General features: G+C 40.8%; 2 protein-coding genes and 8 non-coding genes across 10 annotated transcripts in view; 9 read left to right on the top strand and 1 right to left on the bottom strand.

Annotated features, from left to right (window-relative positions):
- The first annotated feature begins 4,318 nt into the window (after positions 1 to 4,318).
- trnac-gca (transfer RNA cysteine (anticodon GCA)) lies at positions 4,319 to 4,390 on the top strand. Its single transcript has one exon. It is a non-coding gene; the product is annotated as a tRNA-Cys (tRNA).
- A 478-nt stretch (positions 4,391 to 4,868) lies between these two features.
- trnac-gca (transfer RNA cysteine (anticodon GCA)) lies at positions 4,869 to 4,940 on the top strand. Its single transcript has one exon. It is a non-coding gene; the product is annotated as a tRNA-Cys (tRNA).
- A 252-nt stretch (positions 4,941 to 5,192) lies between these two features.
- On the top strand, positions 5,193 to 5,264 carry trnac-gca (transfer RNA cysteine (anticodon GCA)). The gene has a single exon. It is a non-coding gene; the product is annotated as a tRNA-Cys (tRNA).
- Positions 5,265 to 5,742: 478 nt separating this feature from the next.
- On the top strand, positions 5,743 to 5,814 carry trnac-gca (transfer RNA cysteine (anticodon GCA)). Its single transcript has one exon. It is a non-coding gene; the product is annotated as a tRNA-Cys (tRNA).
- A 257-nt stretch (positions 5,815 to 6,071) lies between these two features.
- On the top strand, positions 6,072 to 6,143 carry trnac-gca (transfer RNA cysteine (anticodon GCA)). Its single transcript has one exon. It is a non-coding gene; the product is annotated as a tRNA-Cys (tRNA).
- A 463-nt stretch (positions 6,144 to 6,606) lies between these two features.
- On the top strand, positions 6,607 to 6,678 carry trnac-gca (transfer RNA cysteine (anticodon GCA)). The gene has a single exon. It is a non-coding gene; the product is annotated as a tRNA-Cys (tRNA).
- Positions 6,679 to 6,866: 188 nt separating this feature from the next.
- On the top strand, positions 6,867 to 6,938 carry trnac-gca (transfer RNA cysteine (anticodon GCA)). Its single transcript has one exon. It is a non-coding gene; the product is annotated as a tRNA-Cys (tRNA).
- Positions 6,939 to 7,199: 261 nt separating this feature from the next.
- trnac-gca (transfer RNA cysteine (anticodon GCA)) lies at positions 7,200 to 7,271 on the top strand. Its single transcript has one exon. It is a non-coding gene; the product is annotated as a tRNA-Cys (tRNA).
- Positions 7,272 to 12,628: 5,357 nt separating this feature from the next.
- On the bottom strand, positions 12,629 to 15,483 carry LOC116715776 (uncharacterized). Its single transcript, XM_032556407.1, has 8 exons — positions 15,201 to 15,483; positions 15,078 to 15,123; positions 14,883 to 14,989; positions 14,713 to 14,811; positions 14,311 to 14,492; positions 14,177 to 14,234; positions 13,628 to 13,690; positions 12,629 to 13,550 (listed from the first exon to the last, which is right to left on the bottom strand). The coding sequence occupies exons 1-8, from the start codon at positions 15,348 to 15,350 to the stop codon at positions 13,221 to 13,223; spliced, it is 1,035 nt and encodes a 344-aa protein (XP_032412298.1). The 5' UTR covers positions 15,351 to 15,483; the 3' UTR covers positions 12,629 to 13,220.
- A 7,703-nt stretch (positions 15,484 to 23,186) lies between these two features.
- filip1l (filamin A interacting protein 1-like) overlaps positions 23,187 to 25,403 on the top strand; it is a 67,445-nt gene continuing 65,228 nt past the window's right edge. Inside the window, exon 1 of the mRNA XM_032556448.1 lies at positions 23,187 to 23,362. The gene's annotated coding sequence lies outside the window, so the exon portion shown is untranslated. The remainder of the gene's footprint in view (positions 23,363 to 25,403) is intronic.

The raw sequence follows: 25,403 nt of genomic DNA, 5'->3' as shown, positions 1-25,403 counted from the left end.
AAATTAACCCTCTGATGCATAAATTATGATCCTTTGTGTCAGAATTTTTTTTCCATTTTTTAAAATTCTTTTCTTAAGGCATAAAAAAGGTAGGAACATTTTTTTGTAAAAATAATTTTTTTTTTATTTTTTATTTTTATGTGATCAATTGTAATTTTGTCCAAATACAAAGTTGTTATTTGAAAAATACATCAGTAGTATTGTTCCTTAGGGGTTATCTGATGTCACAATATTTTTTTTACTTGCAAGAGTCGTCTACAGTAGAAGGAGGGACCGGGTCGGTTCTCATGCTTTTTTGTCTGTCGGCCATATTGTATTTAACAAAAATAATTTCTTGCATTTGCAGCTGATGGCCAGTAGTTGATGGTATATTTTATGATGCATTAGTGTCCACTTCAGTGGTCTGTGTGCATTTATAATATAAAAATCCACAGGAAGCACAAGAAAATGGCTTTTAGATAGCTGTCCACTGTAGTGACCACTATGCATGAAAGGGTTAAAGGGAATCTTTAAAACTAAGCTAGGATCCACTTCTTCACTCTTTCTATGAAAATCGAAAAGCACAAACAAAGCAGCCAGGGGTTCAAATGAATGCACTTCTAATAACTAATAAATCTAGGAAGCAGGATTTATTGGAGTGGAAAGAAAAAAGAACGAACGAAAACAATAAAGCACGGTGGTGAAGGTTGATGATGTGGGCTCTTGTTGCACCCACAGAATCATCCAGTCTATGAATGTTTGTTAAAAGCAACTATTTGTAAGGAAAATGTTGTCTTTTTTAAAAAAAAAAAATAGAATAAACTGTATGTATGAACTACATTCAAATTAGTCTGTAGATGAACTGTCAGTTTTTGAATAAATAAAGAAACTGAATCATAATGTAACTTAAGAAAATCTGAAGTTTCTTTAGATTTCATCCAAATTCTTCTCTCTGCATCAAAGCAACAAGCAGAGGCAGGGGACCGAACGTTTACACTACCAACAGCTGGTTCACATTTACAAAATAATTCCTCGTTCTTTTGATTGGGTTGCTATTTTTGGTTCCGCCAGGCGTTCTCATGCGGGAGCTGCTTTCAGAGAAAACATGTTGGGTTTTTTTTTTCCTCCTGGCTGATTTCATGGGCTTCAAACATTTGGCTTCACGGCGCAAAACCTTGCACTTAAAAGTCATTTCTAAGCAAATAATCCAAAACTTTACCCCGTATTCAGGCATAGCAGATAGAAAGCGGCATTTAGAGTTAGTTTTGCTTAAAATGCCGCAAAAATAATTTCGAAATGACCTCTGCTGCTATTACGTTGAATTTAATTCTGTTTTCCCAGCAGAAAACAAGCAGTGAGCTGCTTGGAAATACTGACCTCATACCAGTCCACATCCTGAATCCCTGTTCATATACTGTAAGTCTACTATTTACATTTTAGGGCCAAAAAAAAACTTCAGATATTCCTTTAAATCCATGTTTCATGTTGTACCGTCAACTTTTTTTGTGTTGTTAGTTAGATTAGGATCTTTGGCACTATCTAACAATTTAGATCCTGTATGCTTACGGAAAGAAACCAGCAAATGGGCGGGTTTCCTAAGAATAATGTAGAGTCACAAAGTAGGCATATCTCTCTGTTGCTAAATTGCTGTTTTCGAAAGCTAAGGTAGATCTGACGAACAGAAAAGAGTTTACAACTGCTTCTTGAAGTCCTGCATGGTGTGTGTGCAGTACTTGTTGAATAAAAGAGGTTTGCCACCAATGTAGGTCCAGACTGGAGTTCCATGATGTCATTACATGAAACAATGCAAACAAAGTATCAGCTACAGCTGTGGAGCATGTGATGAGGTCGAACTGCGATTATTATGTTCCCGGTCAAAACACACGTCGGTAAATGTCCTACAACAGTCATCGCCGTCTATAAAACGTCCTTCCAGGGACAGAGCTGTTGTTTGTTTTTGCAACCAATTGCTGCTGCAGTGATGAGCCGCTTTCTCTCCTGGCCACTCTGGAGTTTTTCCCTGTCTGGCTGCTAATCCTCTCGTCTTGTAGGCTGCTTTAAGTTTTGGGTTACAAGTTGAATGTTCCTGTCAGAGTTGTGGCGGCCAGTTTGGCAGAGTAACCATAAAAGGAGTGGACGATACATTTTCTTCTGGCCATCATTAAAGTCGGCGAGTGTGTGAAAGGCACATGGATGTAACGCAGGTTAACACTGAAAGTCGTGTTACTGAAAGTCATTTATGTAGCTAAGCAGATCACGTCTAAAGGACGCCATGGTAGTTTAGTTCACATCAATTAAAAAAATGTTAAAAAATTGCCATTTACTAATTTGAGATTTTTTGTGCTGTTTTCTGTTACTGCTGCTGCTAAGAATAATAATCACCAAGTAAAATGAGAACACACATTTTTTTGTTTAATTCCCATTCATCAAAAGCCACTCAGCAGGGAAGTAATACATGTTCTATCTTCCCTCCAACGTTTCAATATGCCAACTCTCTGGGAAATTATTAGCCAAATGGACTAAAATCAACTATTGCAAAGATTTTTAAGCTGGGCCTAAGCCGACTTCATTTGTCTCAGAACACATTGGGCTGTTTTCACTGGCTCGCTGTAGGTGGGTTATGTGGTGCCATATCACAGAACCGTGTTGCCAAAGCGCCTTTATAGCAGCTCCTTTCACTCTAAGTTCTGGATTCCAAGACGAGAGAGATTTCTCACAAACACCAGGCCTGTTCTTGCGAAGAGGTGAGTAACTCAGAAAGATCCATATTGTTATTTGCTTCTACAGTAGGCAAGCCGGTCAACCCAGCAGGCCTTGAAGGACAGCTTATGAAAACATGATAGGGGTAAAGCCACTTTGGTTTGGGGCTCTGTTAAGAGTACTTATTAATCGTTTTGCCTTCACGTGTTTTCCTTTAGTGATGTCAGACCAATTACCGGGCAAAACCAAGGCACGCCAGTTCCACGTGATATCACAGGAAAAGGGTCGTTAGGGCGCTAACCACCTTCACCGACATTTCCTGTGGTGATCGAGTCTGCACTGAAAGCAGAAACAGCGGGCGCAGACCGCCTCGTCTACATAAGAGCCCTTTTCTTTCTCTGCCCGTGCCCACTGCGTTGTTAATATGTCAAGATGTGGAATGTGGACGCATAACGGTGTGTAGGGCGGCCATCCTGTGGGTCCTTTTTCTGCCTGAATGTTTTTTCAAGCATGATGCAATAGTCTAGCTTCAGCAGACCAGGAATTATTGCCCATTTTGCACCATTTTGCTGTTTGTCACAGTCGGGAATAGATTTCATTCAGACCGCCGTGCATTCCAGCTTTATATAAAGGAACTCTTTTGGATATGATTTATTTTACTTTTTTTATGTACGCTGACCCAAGATGTGTTGGTATTAACTTGCACTGCTCTATCCATTCCATTGAGGTCATTTATCTGAATGAACTGCAAGTACCCATTTGGGGGATGGATAATTGTTTGTAATGGCAACAAAAAAATACATTACCTTCCAGCCACAGTATGTTCTTAGTTATAAGTATATATAAAAAAAAACCTCAATAGTCTTTTGGCCTTTCTGTTTCTGGTAGACATGGATGAAATCTTGTTAGCCTGGAATGCCTTTTACTCCCTTGCATTAGGGAAATATGATCCTGCACAGCCAATGCACAATGCACCACAGTGCAAAAATATTAGTATTACATAAAGAGCTTGCCCAACTGTCAATGAACTTGTATGCCAGTTTTGAGTGGCACAGACAAAAATAAGCAAATGTACCTCCAGTAGAGCAATACCCTGCACTGCTGTTCAGGATGTGCCTAAGCTCAGCAGTTCTTGGCTTTTGTAAAAATAATTTCTCAAAGTCCTTGGAATCAAATGGCTGAGAAGCATATATAAAGAACAAAGCAAATAAGTTCTTCTGTAGTTTATTTAATCGTTTTGTAGTAAAAAAAACAAACAAGCATGTACTTTTAAAGGTAAAAGCAAAGCTGATTATGCAGTATATAAAACCTTCAGACAGAACATTGTATTGTCATAATATATTTCATTCGATATTAACGTTACGTGATGTTTGGAAAAAATTATTTAAAGTATGTGTTCGGATGCAAGTCTGTAACAAGTGGTCTCAAAATAAATTGCTCAATGGACGGCAGTAACTTTTAGACAACTATGCAAGCTAGTAAGGTACTTTAACCATTAAATTCACGTGTGTAGAACAATGAATACTTCTAAAACGATAGTAGGCCTTATGGACTGCAGTTGCCCTTCTCTGATGAGCAAGCAATTTGTTTATGGATTCAACTGGGCATGTCTAAGTCATGCACTATTGCAGAAGTGTAAGGGGGTATAGCTCAGTGGTAGAGCATTTGACTGCAGATCAAGAGGTCTCTGGTTCAACTCCGGATGCCCCCTGGGTTGGGTTGCTGGTTTGGTCTGGGTGAAGATGGTCTTTGACAACAACAGTGGATCAAATATTGATTCCTGGGCAAAACACACCTCATGTGTTCAGCGTTTTAAACCTGTTGATGAACAGGGAATTAAATCATTTGTAATATATACATGCTGTGTGAAAATGCTAAGGAATGTGAAGTTCATGGACAGTGAGGGGGTAGAGCATTTGACTGCAGATCAAGAGGTCTCCGGCTCAACTCCGGATTCCCCCTGGTTTCTCATTGGGTTGGTTGTCTGGTTGAAGATGGTCTTCGACAACAACAGCCAATCAAATATTGATTCCCTAACACCATCCTGGGCAGTATGGGTAAAACACACCTCATGTGTTCAGAGTTTTAAACCTATTGATGAACAGGGAATTAAATCATTTGTAATATATACATGCTGAGACTAAGTTCTGTACGAAAACACTGGATAATATAAAGACAGGCTAATGTAAGGGGGTATAGCTCAGTGGTAGAGCATTTGACTGCAGATCAAGAGGTCTCCGGTTCAACTCCGGATGCCCCCTGGTTTCTCATTGGGTTGGTTGTCTGGTTGAAGACGGTCTTTGACAACAACAGTCAATCAAATAGTGATTCCCTATCACCATCCTGGGCAGTATGGTTTTGATGGTAAAATGCACCACATGTGCTCAGCTGGAGGCCTTTAAAGTTTTAAACAAACTGATAAACAAGGAATTAAATCACATGTAATAATGTATACATGCTGAGCATAAGTTCTGTGTGAAAATGATAGGGAATGTAACTTTCATGGACAGTGAGGGGGTATAGCTCAGTGGTAGAGCATTTGACTGCAGATCAAGAGGTCTCTGGTTCAATTCCAGATGCCCCCTGTTATTTCATTAGGATCTTGTTTGATCTGTAAGCAACCTTTCTGTGAGAACAATATACAGGGGTCTCAAACTCCAGTCCTTGGGGGCTGCAATCCTGCAACTTTTACATGTGCCTCTGCTGCACCACACCTGAATAGAATAATTAGGTCATTAGCAAGGCTGGGAGAACTGATCTACACAAGGAGGAGGCAATTAATCCATTTCATTCCAGTGTTTTGTACCTGTGGGACATCTAAAAACTGCAGGACTGCGGCCCTCGAGGACTGGAGTTTGAGACCCCTGGTTTATAAAAACAAAGAAACAATAAAGCCATCTTGGGCAACAAGGATCCATAAGCCAAATATACATCATGTGCTCAACTGCAGGGCTTTCAAATTTTAACCCCATTGATGAACAGGTAACTAAATTGTTTTCATCTACATGCTGAGAATAAGTTCTGTGAGATAATGCTGGATAATATAAAGATAGGATAATGTAAGGGGGTATAGCTCAGTGGTAGAGCATTTGACTGCAGATCAAGAGGTCTCTGGTTCAATTCCAGATGCCCCCTGCTTTGTCATTAGGTTGTTTGTTTGGTCTAGTTGAGTACTGTCTTTGACAACAACAGTGCCTCAAATACTAATTCATTTACACCATCCTGGGCAGTTTGGTTTTGATGGTAAAATGCACCACATGTGCTCAGCTGGAGGCCTTTAAAGTTTTAAACAAACTGATAAACAATGAATTAAATCACATGTAATAATATATACATGCTGAGAATAAGTTCTGTGTGAAAATGATAGGGAATGTAACTTTCATGGATGGTGAGGGGGTATAGCTCAGTGGTAGAGCATTTGACTGCAGATCAAGAGGTCTCTGGTTCAATTCCAGATGCCCCCTGCTTTTTCTTTAGGGCAGGGGTGTCAAACTCCAGTCCTCAAGGGCCGGTGTCCTGCAACTTTTAGATGTGCCTCTGCTGCACCACACCTGAATAGAATAATTAGGTCATTAGCAAGGCTGGGAGAGCTGATCTACACAAGGAGGAGGTAATGTAGCCATTTCATTCCAGTGTTTTGTACCTGTGGCACATCTAAAAACTGCAGGACTGCGGCCCTCAAGGACTGGAGTTTGACGCCTGTGCTTTAGGGTGTTGCTAGATCTGGAAGCAACCTACCTGTGAGAACAATAGTATATCAAACAAAGATACACTAAAGCCATCTTAGCCAACAAGGATCCGTATGCCAAATATACATCTGTACACTCTCAAGTTTTGAACAAAGAGGCAACTAAATCATTTTCATCTACATGTTGAGCATAAGTTCTGTGTGAAAATGCTAAGGAATGTAAAGTTCATGGAACGTGAGGGGGTATAGCTCAGTGGAAGAGCATTTGACTGCAGATCAAGAGGTCTCTGGTTCAACTCCGGATGCCCCCTGGAAGATGGTCTTTGACAACAACAGTGGATCAAATATTGATTCCAGGGCAGTATGGGTAAAACACACCTCATGTGTTCAGAGTTTTAAACCGATTGATGAACAGGGAATTAAATCATTTGTAATATATACATGCTGAGACTAAGTTCTGTACGAAAACACTGGATAATATAAAGACAGGCTAATGTAAGGGGGTATAGCTCAGTGGTAGAGCATTTGACTGCAGATCAAGAGGTCTCTGGTTCAACTCCGGATGCCCCCTGGTTTCTCATTGGGTTGGTTGTTTGTTTGGTCTGGTTGAAGACGGTCTTCGACAACAACAGTCAATCAAATATTGATTCCTTAACACCATCCTGGGCAGTTTGGTTTTGATGGTAAAATGCACCACATGTGCTCAGCTGGAGGCCTTTAAAGTTTTAAACAAACTGATAAACAATGAATTAAATCACATGTAATAATATATACATGCTGAGAATAAGTTCTGTGTGAAAATGATAGGGAATGTAAAGTTCATGGCATGTGAGGGGGTATAGCTCAGTGGTAGAGCATTTGACTGCAGATCAAGAGGTCTCTGGTTCAACTCCAGATGCTCCCTCCTTTTTCTTTAGGGTGTTGCTAGATCTGGAAGCAACCTACCTGTGAGAACAATAGAACTCTGCCTGGCCAAAAAAACAGTCGCCACCTGGGTTTAACTAAGCAAATAGGTACAAGCCTCCTATTGGATAAGTACTGCATAGGCGATTATCTTTCAGCTGGCAACAAGTTATTTAACCCCAGCTGATGCAATGAGTAACTCCTCATTTCTTAAACAACCATGGCGAAAGACACATCCTGTGGTCGTGGAAAAGACGTTAGTCTGTTCAAGAAGGGTCAAATCATTGGCATGCATCAAGCAGAGAAAACATCTAAGGAGATTGCAGAAACTACTAGAATTGGGTTAAGAACTGTCCAACGCATCATTAAAAACTGGAAGGATGGTGGGGAACCATCGTCTTCCAGGAAGAAATGTGGTCGGAAGAAAATCCTGAATGATCGTGATCGGCGATTACTTAAACGTTTGGTCAAATCAAATCGAAGAAAAACAACAGCAGAACTCAGGAGTATGTTTAATTGTGAACGCAAAAGCGTTTCCACACGCACAATGCGAAGGGAACTGAAGGGGTTGGGATTGAACAGCTGTGTAGCCGTAAGAAAACCTCTAATCAGTAAGGCTAACCAGAAAAAAAGGCTTCAGTTTGCTAGGGAGCATAAAGATTGGACTCTGGAGGAATGGAAGAGGGTCATGTGGTCTGATGAGTCCAGATTTACCCTGTTCCAGAGTGATGGGCGCATCAGGGTAAGAAGAGAGGCAGGTGAAGTGATGCACCCATCATGCCTAGTGCCTACTGTACAAGCCTGTGGGGGCAGTGCTATGATCTGGGGTTGCTGCAGTTGGTCAGGTCTAGGTTCAGCAACATTGTGTGCCCAAAGAATGAGGTCAGCTGACTACCTGAATATACTGAATGACCAGGTTATTCCATCAATGGATTTTGTCTTCCCAAATGGAACGGGCATATTCCAAGATGACAATGCCAGGATTCATCGGGCTCACATTGTGAAAGAGTGGTTCAGGGAGCATGAGACATCTTTTTCACACATGGATTGGCCACCACTGACCTTAACCCCATAGAGAATCTTTGGGATGTGCTGGAGAAGGCTTTGCGCAGTGGTCAGACTCTCCCATCATCAATACAAGATCTTGGTGAAAGATTAATGCAACACTGGATGGAAATAAATCTTGTGACACTGCAGAAGCTTATTGAAACAATGCCACAGCGAGTGCAGGCTGTAATCAAAGCTAAAGGCGGTCCAACAAAATATTAGAGAGTGTGACCATTTTTTGGTGGCGACTTTTTTTTTGGCCAGGCAGTGTATTTGATGTGGTCTTAGTAAAGCTGTCTACTAAATAATGCCTGTCTGGGTTAAGGATCTTAGTCGTCTACCAGTGTTAACTGGTACAACTATCATCTTTTCAAGGAATTCAGAGTTGCTCTTAGTTACTCTTTGCTTTTGAGAACAGATTGCTTTTTTGAGGCATTAACTCTGTAGAAGTCTTAATTTTATTTACCTGATTTCTAACTCTTAGTTGTGATATATGTAGTGTACCAAAAATTGCCTGTTCAATAAACAACCATCCCCGTCTATGAGGAGAAGTGCTGAGCCAAACGAGACTTCTGCTAATGCTATCTCAATACTTTCTAGCATGACCAAAATAGTCACGGAAAATTGTCATCATTCATAGCTTGTGTCTTTTTTCCTCTGATTAGCCCAGTTGAAATTCTTTTTGTCAGATCTGGTGACCTTTATTCTCCAGGCCAACAGGAAAGTATGTTTGAGAGAAATGGAAGATATGCAATAAAGTCCATTGGGCCAGGACTCAAACCTGACAGCCGCATCAAGGACTAAAGCCTCCATAGATGGGTCACACTTTACTCTTCCACCATAGCTGGCCTGGTTGAAACCCAACTCAGTGGAAGAAAGTCCAGTCAGAGAAGTGAAGAGAAATCAGAATCGAACAGAAGTGCATAGGAAGGCAGCAGGCTTTTAAATAAAATGTCTGAACTTCCAAACCTGATCTCAGATCACCCTGGAGAAAGTAGGAAGAGCTATTTTTGGAAACACAGGGAAGGTTTTCCCAAAGTCTAAATCAATAGATGCACCATGTTGTTTTTTTCTTCCTGTATTTCCACAAAACCACTGTATGAGCCCAATTTCACATTTGACGTAAACTACTGTTTACTCTTTTCGCTTTTCCTCAGCGTCTCAGTTCTCAGCTCATACATGCTGTCAGAATATTCAGCTTGCTCTTAACATAACTGCAATCATAAAAAAAATAAACACATAAATCTGAATGCCACAGGCTGCCAGGGCCTGAAAAGGTAACAGCAACATTTTCTACAAATCAGTTCTGGCAAAATACACGTGTCCTTATTATTTTCTGTCAGGGTTGACCTTGTAAGTGCTAGGTCGCTTATCTACAACAACGTGATCAGGGTTTTTCATGATCAAACACTTCAGCACTCCTGTTCTTTGAAAGAGTTCATAAATAAGGAATTTCTGAACATATTAGTGGAGCAAATACACTGTTGACTTTGGACTTAACAGTAAAAATCTCCCACCCAGGGAACTGAAGAAATACTAGCTGTACAATTGTTAAAACTGTTATTCCTACTCTGACCCAAAATAATAAAAAAAAAAGGTTGTGCCTCGCTGAGTTTTGTGTAAATGTACAGACATGTTGGCTTTTTATGTGCAGTCTGAAACCCTTCAGCCTCATGTTCTGCCTTTTCTTTCCTGGGATCCTCCTAATTTCAGTGAAAATGGGTTCAGTTTGGTCCAAAGAGAGAGAAAAAAGCAGCTCTGTGATGCTGTAATCAATGCAACTAAATGTGTGAAACACTATATGTTAAAAAAAAAGAAAGAAAAAGCCTTTCTCTGCAGCCTTTGAACCATCCAGACAAATTAACATATTTACACACATGACTGATAGATTCTTGTTCTTCCACCAAGTCATGTAGGTCTCAACAGTGGGTGGTGATATGTTACCACCACGTCCTTTAAGGGACATGTACTTTATTTTGACTATTAATAGAACCAAACCACAGGTATTTTGGCCCCATCCTCTGAACGACTTCTTCAACGTTTTTTTAACATTCTTTCAAGTATTTTTGAGAAGTGATAAAAAAGAGAAACAGGACTTCTTTTGAATTTGACAGTAAAACGCTGAACAGCTCCCTGCATGTGTGTCAAGTGGAGCCACAAAGAGCTGTTTCACGTCTACACGTGAGCCTGTAAACAGGCTCATTTGTGCAATTTGCGTGCAACAGAAGGAGAAAGCCGAGCCCAGATTCTGCTGATTGCAGAGTTAATGAAACCCACACTCAGACGTGATGCAAAGGCGGCCTCTCGCGCCAGCCACCGGGCGCAACGCTGAACACCAACGCGCAAGTTTCTTGACATTTGAGAAAAATGTGTTCATTGACATCTGTTTACGTCCAAAAACAGCAATCTGAAGGCAGCCAGAAGTAGCAAAAGCTGAAAAAGACATTCCACTTAGAAGCAGAGTCAACTAACAGCGGCTTCCTTCAGTTGTACAGGCGCAGACAATTTGGCTTAGATATGAATGATTGAAAATTTTCTTGGCACAAAAAATTTTGTACAGGATTTAAAGAGTCTGCCGCATCAAATTAATGAATAAACAACCATATTAAATATAGAATATACCTGGCTTGCATCCGAATGTAACTTCAGTTTACCTGAAAAGAAGCAGAATTGTGTGGGGTTTTTTTTTATTGCAAATCGTGTTTATATTCACATTTCACCTCTAATATCCACTCAGATGTTTACTGATCTGAACTGGGCAATCTCCAGTAGGGTGTCGTGTAGATTCTAGTCACTTTCTCAAATGACCCATCTCACATCAGGCTGACCTCAGCGGTGCATGTTACCCCCCAAAAAAAACATTCAGAGGAAAAGAACCGGGCCAGTCAAAGCAGTGACAGAGTAATGAGAAGACTGAAGCCAGGCCAGAAAAGGAAAGAAACGGATAGTTTTTGTCTTCACACACGGCCTGCACTTCCTGAGCAGCGTGGTTCTGTCTGCACCCCGTTTGTCCAGGTTTGATGCACTTTTTCAGAAGCCAGAATACCAAGTTGTCAGTAACTCAGGCCAAAAGAATAAAGAGACTGCTTTGACTTGGGGAACTGTGAGGGTTCCAGAGCTCACACACACTTTCCTGCTTCACTCTGTCGTGTTTATGTTGGTCTGAAATTGTTTACTATGCAAAGTCTTGAATTTGGAGCATCTCTATGAAACAGACAGCTCCAGTTAGGAAATGATACCAATGATCAGCAGAGGAAAATACAGCAATACTTGGTTAACTGTCAAAATGTTTTGCAAGCATCGACAAATTTGACTTCACTTGTCAAGTACGCTTGCTCTTATTTTGAAAGGATAAAGACTGTTTACACAGCAGTTCCATTTCCTCTCCCATCTGTAGCCCTCTTTAAGAAACTGAGCAAATTGCAAGCATGCAACAAACCAGCAAATTAGGTGTGAAGCAACCAACCCGGGGTGTGAAGTAACCAAGTCCATGCTCAACTCGACTGCCACCATTTTTCGAAATTCAAAACAAAACCAGCTAAAAGGTAAACAGCTGCTATGGCTTTGCGTAAAACAGTACATGTAGGTTTGTGAGAGGTCTTAACATTTACATCCAGAAGGACAAGAAAATGATTAAATCCAAGAATTTTTCCCCCCTCCATGTTTACAGTCGAGGCAGAGAAGTTGGGAACCACATTAGAGGCTCCGTTCCAAACCCAGTTTGGAATTTCATTACAAGTGGCATCAAACACGGTCGAGGGATTCACACTTTGCCTCCACGCTGAGACTTGGAGCCACTTACAGCGTTCCCTGCCCGGCTACAGCAGAGTTGGCGCGGTTTCTCATGCATGCGTCGCAGGTTTCGTCTCCTCGAGTCTCGTTCTCACTTACTTGGGTTTTCTTTGGCGGTCGGAGAGAGCACACCATCCTGCTTCAGACTTCCAAGCAAAACAGAACAGAAACTTCACAAGGGAGACGGCTGATTGAGGAAAGGACAAATAGACTGAAACTAAATAACTTGGTCACACGGATATTTGTCGACCGTCTGGTGACCAATTGGAGACATGTTTGTCCTCCAGAAACAGTCATAAAATGACGATGTTCACTTTCAATAGGTTAAATGAACGCCGTCAAACAGGATATGCTGCACCAAACCTCTTCAGACAATGAAGCATCCTGATAGAATAAATGAAAATCACGCCATCTTTTATCCTTTTTCAACTAAATAGATGACAGATTGAGACCGTGTACCTCTAGCCAGTGTGACATTAATGTAATGTGTTAACAGACTCATGCTACAGATTCCAGAAAGTCTTTCAGAGCTTTTATTTAGACTTTAGCAGAGTTAAGGGGACAAAGATATGTTGGAAAAACACAAAATAACAAAAATAAAACCCAAGAAATAGGCTAGAGATGCAAGAAATCATACAATTAAATTCTTGGCCAAGGAAGATATGAGCCGGTTTTGACAGATCCACACCACCCAGCGATTGCATCACTTCCTTTCTACGCCAAGGACATCAACCTTAGATTATATCCTAGAAGAAGCACTGCTAGCAGACAAAGTCAATTCAGATTTGTGAGGCTGCTAACAGGTGAATTCACTTCAACAACTTCATTTTTTTAAAATATTCCTGGCCCAATCAAAGTTGCACACAAATTGAAAATTAAAATTGAAGTCACTCCACCACAGAATACAGTCAACACCGAGTTAGCAGAGGGCTTTTGGCAAGCTAATCAAAAGTAGCAAACTTGATTCCTAACGATACTGGAGAACAAAAACAAGTAAAAAGCTATCTAATAATAATTTTAAAAAAAACTCAATATGCATATATAAAAAAAGTTCACTCTCCTCCCAATAAAAGAGGTAATGCAGCCTCCAATTCAAACAACTGGTCTAGCTTTAGCTTCTGTTAGCGATGCGTTTGGATCGTCTCAGTCCAGCCACAGGATGCTGGGATTTCAGTGGCGCCGTCTGTTCCCTTCTCTCTCTTCCCTTTACCAGCTTCACTGGGTCTCCTTTCCCTGCTCCAGATTTCTGATGCGACACTTCTGATACCGACTGAACCAGTTTAACACTCTTCTCATTGTTGGCGGATTTTGGTCTCGATTTACATGCGATTTCATTAACACGCGATTTAACAGCCTTCCTTTGGTGCTGCTGATGTCTTCCTTCACCACTCGCAGCTTGTGGCTTTTCAGGATCCTCCTTCAGGTCTTCACCTTTGTTTGTCTACAGAAGAAAATGCAGAATAAGCATTTTACAGCGTTACAACTCAACTGAGAAACAAGTAATGTAAGAGCACTAACTTCCTGCAGGAGGAGGTCTGATTTCAGACCCGTCAATTCCCTCATCAGCTCCCGAATCTTCAGCTGAAAGTCACAATGGTTTACTACAGCAGCTTAATGGAAAAGTTTTCTGCAGAATCAGGTTACAAGCAAAACAATTACTTTAAGCCTTTTATATTTCTTTTACATCGGCTCCCATCATTCAATAAAACCCTCAGATTGAATTTATATTCAGTTTTTCTTAACATGTTGCTGTCCTCTAGATGAATATCGGGTGTACAAGTCATGTAAATTTAAATTTCAATGCAGAGTCCAGCATCAGTTTTGCACAAACAGACATCCAACAGTCATACCACTGAGGGGAGGTTCTGCGTCTCAGGATCAACATGTCCGTAATCTTAATTTCGCTATGAGATCTGCTAGGTAAAAATACAACGGCCACTCATCGTTTTAATCTGTACAAGTGTAAGAGTACCTTAGAGGTACGCTATAGTCAATGCTAACCATGTCAACCTCTACTACTGGCAGGTATTCTTGGGAGCAACAACTCAGTTAAAAGGCATTTCTTACCTCCTCGTTGGCTACTTGCTTTTCAAGATGGCCTCTCTCTTCAGCTTCTTTCTTGCACCTTAAACATTCCCAGGTCATTTTCAACACGAGTCTCATTGTAAACATTTAAAGAGACATTTTGTTGAAGGCATTACGTTTCTGCAGCGGTTGCCTCCATCATTGCAATCATCTTCTTTTTTTGGTCAATTAATCCTTGGATTTCTTCCATTTTGATGGCATCCAGAAGTGACTTTGTATCCAGCTGTGTGAAGTCAGAAGGTGAGGTCTCTCTCAGGACCAGTTTGGCCCAGTTGGCCAGATCGTCACTCGACGGGATCTGAAGGGGAAAACATGGGAATTTGTTCTTCAACGTGGACAAGGACTGGTTATGTTAGAGCTCCAACTTGTCCCTCTTGACGCTTACATTCTAGTTATGGCAAAGTCGATGCATTTTAAAAGTTAGTGCCACATTTGAAATGTGTTAAATGCCTAATTTTTGGACATTTCAGCAACATTCTTATAGAATCCGCTGCACACTGTAATCCGGAAAACCTTACCAGGCTGAGGGTGACCTGCGTCGTCGCCCTAGACACAAGTGCAAGCTCCAACATCTTCCCATCCATTTTCAGCAGGGCCTGAATCTCTGCCAATTCTTCCTGTGGACAGTTTCACTCTTCAAGAGAGGACAGTTCACCTGTAACAGACTTCTGCCAGAGACCAAAACTACCTGAAGCTTTTTTACATGTTCATCCTCCGCCTTTTTCTTGATGAAGTTTAGGTCATCAGGAGTGAGATGATACCCCTTCATGCCCTTCAGCATGGTATAAGGGTTCTCTAAATTTAAACACAAAGAGGCAGTGGTGAGGAGACAGGTCACCTTAATGTCATTTATTCCAAGAGGCACATCCAAGAGTCAAGTTACCCATTTTAAGACTGCTGCAACCAAGCACCTCAACAGCTCCACCTGCCTGTGAAAAGAGAAGATTTGAATCAGTCATGACTGGTGAAGTCATGACTGCAGTGTAGAGCAAGCAATGCAATGCACCTCTGCGTTGCTGTTTGGCATCACAGGTTCCACATCCTCAAAATCCAAATGTCTCTCTACACTCGTCAGAGGAGGAGTGCGGGGCAGCTGACGACCTGATGGGATGTGATTGGCACCACACGGCACAACTTCAAAGAGTGACTCTTCCATTTCTTTTCTGCTTTTGGGGAGGAACAAAAACAACACCACCACCCAACTCAAGCTCCAAGACTTTGGATAAATGCAGCGACATAAACCAAAGGTAAAACTTCACATTTCAAACTTACTGGTTCCTCTAGTTGCTTGCCGATAACTTCCACGAGCCACCATAAATGGCAGCATGACTGACTTTTTGTCAGTCAGCTATCACCTCATGATTACGTTCAGCTGATTCAGAGCGGCCTGCTGTTCTCTTTTTGACCACCAGATGGAGGCAGAGCACAGAAAAACCTTTCGAGAATGAGCCAGGAACAGTACTGTGATTGAAAGTGTGTATTATACAAAGGTAAAACTGCATACACCATCACCCATTGAGGTCTTCTCCTGTATAAAGCCTAGAGACAGACGGCCCTTTATATGACCGCATGTTGATTTGAACATCATTAAAATCCGTCAGACTCGCAGGATTGTTTAACCGTTGTTCTTACAATATTGAAAATGGATTTTTAGACTATACCTTTTAGGTTTTATGCAGGAAAACACATAAAATTGTATGTCAAATTTGAATCTTTTGTTGCATATAAAATATGACAATCATTTAAATGTATTTCTTTAAATGATCTCAGAATAAATCAGTAATATAATTTCGTGAGCAACACATTTTACTTTTCTCCTTGACTACACAATCGGTAAATGCATCAAAGACATTGTTTTCTTACACATCATTTGTTTTGTACATGTGCAAAATGTACAAAAAAAAAAAATCAATCAGCAATGTCTGCTGGAAGTTTGTATTTGTCAGAAATGTCGATTGTGATTTGTTTTAATTGGATATACTTGAAATTGGAGTGGATCTAAATTGGATATTTGGGAATACGTCTGATATCTTTACTGGTTTTGATCAACTCATTCTTCAAATTGTGTTATGAGATTCTTGGTTCAAGTTGGGTTAATAAATAACGGGGTTTTTTTTGGTAGTATGCTCTTGCATAGAATAAATTGCTTACACATGGCTTCCGAATTTGTGGGGAATTTGAACATTTTAGGATTGGTTGATGTTACTAAATTTGTTTTTTGATTCTAAATTCCTGAGTTGTTTGGTTTTTGTTTTCTTTTAAAATAAGAAAACACAGGGGAGATAGAACATAACTGATATACAAGTTATCAGTTATGTATATAAGAATAATAAGAACTAAGTAAGAAAAACTTGACAATGTCCTCTATCCATCTTCTATGTACTGTATTTATTTATTTATTCTTCGTTTCTATCTTTATCTGTCTCCCTCCCTCTTTCAGATTTTTGTCAGCTGAATCTTTCTCTCTAATTATCAGGTTTGTTTCCTTGCCTAGCTCAGATAGACAGGGTGTGCATTTCCCCTCTAACAGCCAAACCTGGTCAAAACTTTTATTCAATGGCGACTGGATTTAGCTGTATGTCAGGGCAGGACATACTCGAGGTAATTTATACACTTGGCCCTGCACCGTATGAATAGGAGAGTTCCTCCCGCCGCTGCTAGCTGGTGGGAAAAGCTAGTTCTGTTATTTTAACTCCGCATTGAGTGCGAGCGAGCAGAGCAGTCGCATTACTTTTCTGTGACTTTCGCTGCTTTCTTGCTCTTTCAATCGTTCTGTTGCGTTTTTCCTGTCACGGAAACCAGTTTCAAAGCATCACTGACTTTTAGCACCGTAAACACAGCGACAGGTTCTGTTCCGTGTCCAATAAGAAGTTTAAAAAAAAACAACAACCCGTTAGCTCGGATAGTTTCTTCATCACTTCTCAATCACGCTCTTCTTTTTCGTTCCTTCCTGCACTCCGCTGATATCCGTTCTGTTGTCCGCCGTCGTGAGAAATCAATCCCTGATGCTCTGCCTGGTTCGTAGTACAAGCCTGGCAGCCCGCCATGCTTTATTAGCCCCCCTGCCAGGCTAAGTGTCGCTTGTTTATGTTTTTAGGAAATAATAGTAATAAAAAAAAAATCGCTTTCACTTAATTTATTTATTTATTTATTTATTTTAAGCCGGATTGCAAGCGTCCCTGTTGCTCTGAGTATTTCTCTAGCACAACAGATTTATTCCTAAAGGATAGGTTTATAGTTTAAGCATTTAAAGCCGCTGCTTTACCTCACTTTACCTCAGCAGGATTGCGCGCCTCCTTTCACTCAAACTGCAGACAGGCTGACCTGTATAGATATTTACATCAACTTACTGAGGAATTATGTTTCTTTGGAGAACTCAATGTAAGAGTTTAAACCCCGCCCCATTAGCTCTGGTTGCGCAGCTCTATGTGAACCTCAGGAATAACGTGTAGATCCAAATTCAGAGGTGCGCGTTGAGGGAGTGGTGAGATTTATCTTAGTGAACAAACAGAGCTCAAACTCAGAGACTAAACTCAGAGCATCAGATTGTTGCTGTGGTAACAAAACAATCCAACTAGGGCCGAAACGATTCCTCGAATGGTTCGAGTACCTCGATTATTAAAATTCCTCAAGAAAAATTTACCTGCCTTGAAGCTTCATTAATTTATGTTTTATTATTTAGTGCACCGTCTTCCAGCCGGGATATTATTTGCGTTGCGCGGAGCTCTCGCTTCCGCCTCTGAGTTGTTGACGAAAGCTAAGTGTTAGCAGCATAACGTCCAATTTTCAAGTTCGGCCCGTGGGGATTTCATTGATTGATGATAATTCACGGGTTTTCATCGTTTTTGGGGGGCCAATAGGCATCTTTAAAATGACTGGCGCGATGCCTGGAGTACGGCAGCCTTTCTCCTGCTGGTTCAGAGCGAACAGCAGGAAGAGCGCTGAAGGAGTTTTTATACAGGTGAGCAGATAGACTGAACACGGTGGGCGGCTGAGTAGTTGATGCTTGTAGTGTAACTGTAACTTTATGGACGTTCTTACGTTCGTCCCCTGGTCTACCGGTCCCTGGACTTGTGTTAGTTTGTCCCCTGGTCCATTTCCTCCTCTCCACTCCCATCTTGCGTTTCTTCGCTCGCCTGTTTCCCCCCACATCCACCACCTCCACCACTCCAAGCCCCCCAACTCATTTCCCGTACTCCCAAACCCAAAGCTGGACAGGTATGGGGCAAGGTGAGAGTTTATCTATTAAACTCACTGAAGATGAACACATAAACTAAAAGCTGGAGTATCAACATTTTTCTATCAGCGTATTTGTGAGCCTGCGTCTTTATTATTAAATTGGATATAATTACAGATCTTTGTATAACTTTTCTTCAGGTTAACTTAGAAAGTGAGCTATTATTGTTACAGCTTAGTTTTCTAAACTACAAAAAAAGTAACCTGAAGTAACCAAAAAATTTTTTATCCAATTACTCGATTAATCGTAAGAATAATCGATGGATTACTTGATTACTAAAATATTAGTTTACAACAGCCCCAAATCCAACTATGAATACTGTTCTTTGAAGTTTTACAAAGTAAACTTGCCAGCTCCTTTAGCACCATCGATAATCTCAATAAATAAATGTTACATTTATGTATCTGTGGTCTGTGTTCAAATATTATCATTTATGGCCCCTGAAGCCCTGGGGGCCTTATGGAGCTGCTGACTTAATTTGGATTAAACAGAAATGCAAATAATTGATATTCGTTTTAATTATATTTTTTGATTCGTTGCTTTTAAGACTAGTCGTGGGTTTAGATAGCGTTTCACTGGCGTTTCCCGGTAACATATAATTACCTTGTAATATTTTAACACTTTGCTGCCTACTTAACATCTTTTAACATCTAAGTTCTTCACAGTGAGGCGTTTTGTTTCCATTTAAGCTGAGTAAGCGGCCTGAGAAAATATCTCCCTTTTGCTTTAACTCCCGAAGACAGACAGACAAGCAGGTGTTCAGCCCCAATGCGAGCCGGCTGCACTAACGCCCGGCTATCTTTAAACCGCCCCGCTGTCCCTCATGTTCGCTGGAGCTCCAGGAACTCTGGAGGAGAGTGCTGAGTCGTAAATACCTCTGTTTTTAAATTGCGCGCTCCCAGCATGCTGACAAGGGTCAGGGAGTGTATGTGGTGGGACAGACCGCTGCTTTTACCGCTCTGGCAGAGTGGAGTGGAAAACATTTACATGGTTTTTGACGTGACAGCTTGCAAATCGTACCGCAATCAAAGCTAATTAACAATTTCATTTTCTCATCTTCTTGACGCAGATAATTTGTCTGATGTAGAAAATCTTTCACACATTTTGGCCTTTTTGATGTACAAGCTCCTTTTTCCACATATTAATCCTTTTTCGTGACTGTCGTCAAAAAGGTCGACGATAGTTTTATCTGATTAAAGTTCCAGGTAAAATCCTAGCATTCAGCTGTGATGTTAGGCTGGCAATAATGAAGCACCTATGGGTTGCTGTGGAGATGTGGTTATCCCAAAATTACATTTTTACTGCAGTAGACTGGGAGCCTTTGGGAATTATTTTTTTCTTCCACAATTATTATTACTCTCAACTGAATATAGTGGCAAAAATAAACTTCCATCTTGCTTGTGTGGCTGCAGATATGATCAAGTTGATTTTTTTTTACTGCAGGCATTTACCAAGCCACGTTTGAATGGCACGTTTTCTTAGAAGAGGTCATTAAATACTAATTAAAGGGCCGTCACCATTTTCCCCATTTCAAAAAAAGTGGAGTTTGGCACAACTCGGATTTGTATGAATCTTAGAGAAGCTGGATTTCCATCGACCGCATAATTGCTCAATTTGACATTTCAAAAATACATTTGCTTAATAAAAAATATGCAAGTAAAAAAACAACAACTTGTTTTTCGCGAAAAGGTTTTGCTGCTGGGATGAGGTGGTTTTTCAACATTGGTTCATTTCATAAAACTGCAATGGAAACACTTTTGTTGCATCGCAGCCGCATGATCAACAACCGGTTGTTGCCACAGGCAGAAACCATGAAGAAGAAAAAGACAGGAAGTACTTGGAGGATTGTGGTGTGTCCTGCTTTTGTCGACTTACCGTGTGAACAGACTTATTCACGTTTAAATTTGAACTGTTTTACTTAATTAATGCAAATACTGCAACTGCAAAATTGTAATTTCTCTGCCTTTGAAAGGGTGACTTCATATGACGTTTGCTGATTCTTAAGTCCGTCCCTGTGACGGACAGAGGCCGGCAGGCTGTCATTTCTCTTTCTGGAATGCCTCTTGTGTTCTCCTGTGCCAGGGAAAGTGTCCTGAAAAGGGCATTTCCAGCTGCTCGGACACGTAAAGCGTTGGCCGTGCGGAGCAGACGGGTCGCAAAGGGATTGGACAGAACAGCAGGGACAGGTGCTGCCGCCCCTTGACCCCATCACGACTTACCGATTTGTGCTGCTGTGCGGAACGTGGAGAAACTTTCAATTTAGACATCTAAAATCAAACGCATGAACATGAAGGGAAGCTTCTCACCTTTTTTTTTTCTTCACTCTCCATGTTTTAAAGCTTCAAAACATTTTACAATGTTTTACAACATTTTTAAAGCTTTAATTTTTTAAGACGAGGTGAGTGAAGAGGAAAATATTGGGTTTTTATGAAACACCCTCCACTGCCTCAAGTTTAGCTTACGCGTGTCGTGACCTGTAAATCTGGCAGCAGATTTAAATGATGATGACATGTTGATTTCTGGCCGCGGGTTTATTTATAATCTCGCAGCACACGCCGTTAAAAATAGACTTTAGTGTTTGAAACCGGAGGCGACCCAAAACTCGCCGATGGGATAAAAGCGAAACCTCAAATCTCATTGTGTAATTTTTCTTTCTTTTTAAAGTTTGTTTTTAAATTCATATTGGAGCAATTTTCCCATTTGTGAAGAGTGTCGCGCTACTGTGAGTCAGTCGGACGACGTTTCCATGGTTACTTTCCGTTTTGACATAATGTTGCGTTTCCTGTCAATTCAGGTAGGAATAAATGTGGGCGTGTCCTCATTTGTTGCTTAGACGATTAGAAATTGCAATTTTTAAATTTGATTTTGCAAAGAAATTGAAATGGTCTTCACTTTTATTTAAGAATTGAATTTCTTAATTTTCTTTTTAAAAAATGACATCGAATATCCAAACTTTCAAATATGAACGTTGCAGGTTTTCATCAGGTGTCCATCTTTTTTTACATGACTGTATAAATGATATTAGCCATAACAATGTTTAGTTCATAAAAGATTGACTAAACTCCATTAGAATCAGCGTGAAGTTAGCCTAATAGAGAACAGCTGGCCGAGCTGAAAGTGATTATTAAGTTCACATCCTGTCAGATCTGCACACCAGCTGGAAATTTACCAGAATATTTCTCTCTCTTTTCTTTTTTTCCACCATTTCTATTTTTAAATGACACATTGGTCAAACGGTGCTGTTGGCAGAAACTCTGCCGTTCCTGCTTTAGCTGCTTCACTAAAGCACAGCTAGCTGTATCAGGAATTTAGAAAAGTAGCAGTTTATTAGCGTTTTTTTCTTTTATCTTTTTTTTTGTAAAACATGTTGAAACATAATTTTTAGACTTTCACAAAATAGACCTGCTTCAGCCTCCCTGTGTTCAGACGGGTGTCTTTCAGACGGATCCATTTGAGAAGTTGTTGCTGCCAGTGACTGTGTTCCATTTTTGTTGTCACATCCAGTAGAAAGTTCACCTGGTTTAGATTCTCCTTGGTTAGTTGAAGGACATTTGCCCCTTTTAAACTGTTGAAGGTCAAAGTCAAGTTCATTTGTACAGCACATGTCCGACAATTTGTTTTACAAGCTAAAATGCAGTTAAAATAAATTTAAAAAGCATTGAAATTATGCATGAATAATACACAAACAACACATTATGACAATAACAAACAAGCTAATGACTGTTTAAGCAAAGACTTTTGGTCACAATGAGCTGGAGGTTTAAAATGTCCCAGTGTGTGTGCAGATCTAATATGCATTTCAGCTGGAGCTCAGAAGGAGCTAGAATATTTAGCGGCTTAAGAGCAAAAAAAGTCAACTTTTTTTTATCCTTTAAATTACAGGAAGCCAGAATAGAAAGAAGGTGAAGAAAGAAGAAAGTGTGCTAACTTCTTCCTTCTAGACTCTAGGAGGAAGAAACTTGTATACGACGTATACAAATTTGTCATCTGCAATGAGTAAAACAAGGTTAAAATTTGTCCACTTTTTTTCCCCCAAAGATATATAAAAGACCAGACATGAATATGTGAATACTGAAAGAACTGTAATATTTAATATGCCGCTCCGGTTCTTCATTGCTGCATCGCCATCGCTGTTCGTTTCGAACACTTTCATCCTTCAGTCAATCACGATATTTAATTCCAAACTCCAAACATGGGAGCTTCTGGTACTTTTTTTTTTTTTACTCTACAGAATCGCTGAGTCACATCTCTTCTTCCGTTTCTCGGTGACAAAACGGTGATTTCTTTCAAGACCTCTGGGGGAAAAAAAATAAAAAATCCCTTTGTTCCAGAAGACCATATGTAAGCCCCGATGTGACAGACAAACCTTCCATGTTCAGGTATAGAAGAGGCTGCAGTGACGTAAACACACGCCTGAATAAACGGGTCAAACTAAAGAGTCGTTTGAAGGTCACAGAAAGTCAGAACCTGTTTGCTTTCTCTGGAGGAACATGATAAATATACAATCTGTGGCTCAACAACGGCTGTAATTTTGTTACGACTCAGATGTCAGCAGGCTTTGACTGGACCACGGCCTTTTTCTTGATAAAATGACGCTTGTACCTTTATTTGGTGGCCACATGGCAAGTGCTTGGGAGGGGAAGGGCAGCCGCGTCTGAAGGTGCCAAAGGGGAGGGTGGTTTAAATTTAACCGCAACAAGGCAGATATCTGCAAGACAGCCCCCCCCCCCCCCCCCCCCCCTCTGGTTGCCTCTCCCTCCTCTCCTCTCCCACAAACACATAGCCAGACGGCAGCCGCAGCAGCAGCACACACGCAGCATCCTGTTAACCTGGACTGGAAGTAGAGGATAACGGAGGACAAGGCGCTGAGGAGGCGTGAGCTGCAGGCTGCAGGGAGGCACTGCAGAGGCGCCGCTGCTTGGCGGTGAGAGGTAAGGCTGGAGGGAGCCGGCTGGGCGTGTTTTTGCTGCACCGGTCGAGACGGACGCATGGCCGCGTGACGACAAGCACGGGAAGTGAGCTGCAGCTTTTTACTCAGCAGGGAATCGGTCTGTGGTTCTGCAGGTTCTTGAAGTTGACGGATTGTGAGCGGGATGCGACGCCGACGTGGCAGCTTCTCTGTGCCGTTCTTGCTAATTGGACAGATTCAGATTAGACTCGTGAGGAGGAGGAGGAGGAGGAGGAGGAGGAGGAGGAGGAGGAGGAGGAGATGGTCGCCTCTCGACTTAACCTAATGGGATTGAATTGACTCTGATTAGTTGGAGAGAATATTTTAAAAATTTGATTCCCACTTTGCTGCCTCTCTGCTGGAGAGCGGAATTGAGCGAGTAAAGGAGAACATGATGATGGGAGGCTGCTGGCTGCAGTCGGGGAGTTTCCAAACGGCAGCAGACAGTAACCGGGAGCAGCGAGGGCGCCGGCAGAGGGAGGTCAGGTTACCGTTCAGCACTCGCAGCTCAGTTTGGAAACACTCTAAGGCCACTGGACAGAGGTCAAATGTCAGGCCAAGGGAGTATTTTTCAGCACAGATCACAGATCTGTTATTTATTTCTCAACAAAACTCTCTTTTCCCCAGAAACTGTTTAAAAAAACCAAAAGAAAAACCAGAAGGAGCGCTAGATTATGGCGATATCTTGCTGTGGGAATGTTTAATGTATGAAATCTGCAGTTCCTTGAAATTCACTCAAAAACATTTCTAGCTGTATATTTTAATAGTTCAAACACCACATGTATCTTAACTTAGAACATGGAAATAAATAAGGAGCAGCATCTTTTTTTTAAAAAATAAGTACAAAACTCGTTAAAATGAGAACGCTGTTGTTTATTTTTTTTAATTTTTGTTAAAATATAACTTTTTTCTGATACATTTTGGATTAATGTTTTAAATCCAAACTATATACTCTTAGATGAGAAAGATCTTAACAGTGAAACAGAAACACCTCTTGGGATTTTCAGATGTTTTCTAGAAGAAACGGGGTGAGAAGAATTATAACAAACTCCTTTCTGACTTTAAGACGTCGTAATCGGTCAGTGGAGCCTATTTTTACATGTCATTTAAATGGGAAGCTTTATTACAAAGGTGAGATATAAAACTTCTCTTGTTAAAGTGAGAAAGCTTCTTGTTTTCACAAGTTTTGCGTCTCGTCTTAACGAGGAGGTCTTCTGGTTTTCTTGATTCACACATTTTCACCACAGTTTTTCTATAAAATCTTTGATTATATTGTTTTAGTTGTTGCATAACAGCATTAAAGACTGAGTTTAAATTAAAAAAAAATCAAATTCACTGTTTAAGTCGAATAGGATTTGGTGAGGGTTTTAGTTGGTGACAGGAAGTGACATGTTAATCTGTCTGATAGCTGAATGGAGCCTCCTGCTGCTACGCTAACACGACTCGGAGGCGTCTGTTTAGCAGATTGACCAGCAACCAGCTTGATGTTGGAATACATTAAAGCTTAGCGAATATGTCATGGATTTTCAATAGAACAGAATAAGGACATGGGGTCTAATTTTATAGAGCCGTGCAAAACTTTAAAAAAAAAAAAATCATTTGTAACTTTAAAACCAGAGAGAAGGAAACCGTAACTGAAAGAAACCATGAGGAGTCCCAATGCGTTTCACAAAAGTGATGGTAGCCTGTGCACAAAATTCTAATGGTGGTGGCAGTGTCATGCTGTGGGGAATCTTTGCTTGAGTGTTTATGTCGTACCGTGAGCTGCTTGTTGCTTCGGTTAGACGGATAACAACAGTTTGTTACTGGATTCATCGTCGAAGCTTTACCTAGCTCAGGTTTAACTTTTGTTTGGATCGTATTTGCACTTTTCTCCCTACTCTGAGCCTGATTTACATCATTTCACAAGTACCAGCATTTATGTGACTCTCTACAAGATTCGATCTTGGCTGGAAAACAAACAGCAATTCCCCGAGTCAGCAGGAATAAAAGCCAGATTCCACTGCAGTCGTTCAATCGATCAA

Source organism: Xiphophorus hellerii, chromosome 24, assembly GCF_003331165.1.
Source record: "Xiphophorus hellerii strain 12219 chromosome 24, Xiphophorus_hellerii-4.1, whole genome shotgun sequence".
NCBI lineage: Eukaryota > Metazoa > Chordata > Actinopteri > Cyprinodontiformes > Poeciliidae > Xiphophorus > Xiphophorus hellerii.
The sequence above is the reverse complement of the archived record's forward strand: the minus strand, read 5'-3'. Positions and strand labels throughout refer to the sequence as shown.

Excerpts from the sequence above, each read along its gene's own strand:
- LOC116715776 (XM_032556407.1), bottom strand. The coding sequence starts at position 15,350 with ATGGAAGAGTCACTCTTTGAAGTTGTGCCGTGTGGTGCCAATCACATC. Across the intron at positions 15,124-15,200 it reads TGCCAAACAGCAACGCAGAG|GCAGGTGGAGCTGTTGAGGT; the intron begins GTGCATTGCATT and ends CTCTTTTCACAG. Across the intron at positions 14,493-14,712 it reads CGCAGGTCACCCTCAGCCTG|ATCCCGTCGAGTGACGATCT; the intron begins GTAAGGTTTTCC and ends TTTCCCCTTCAG.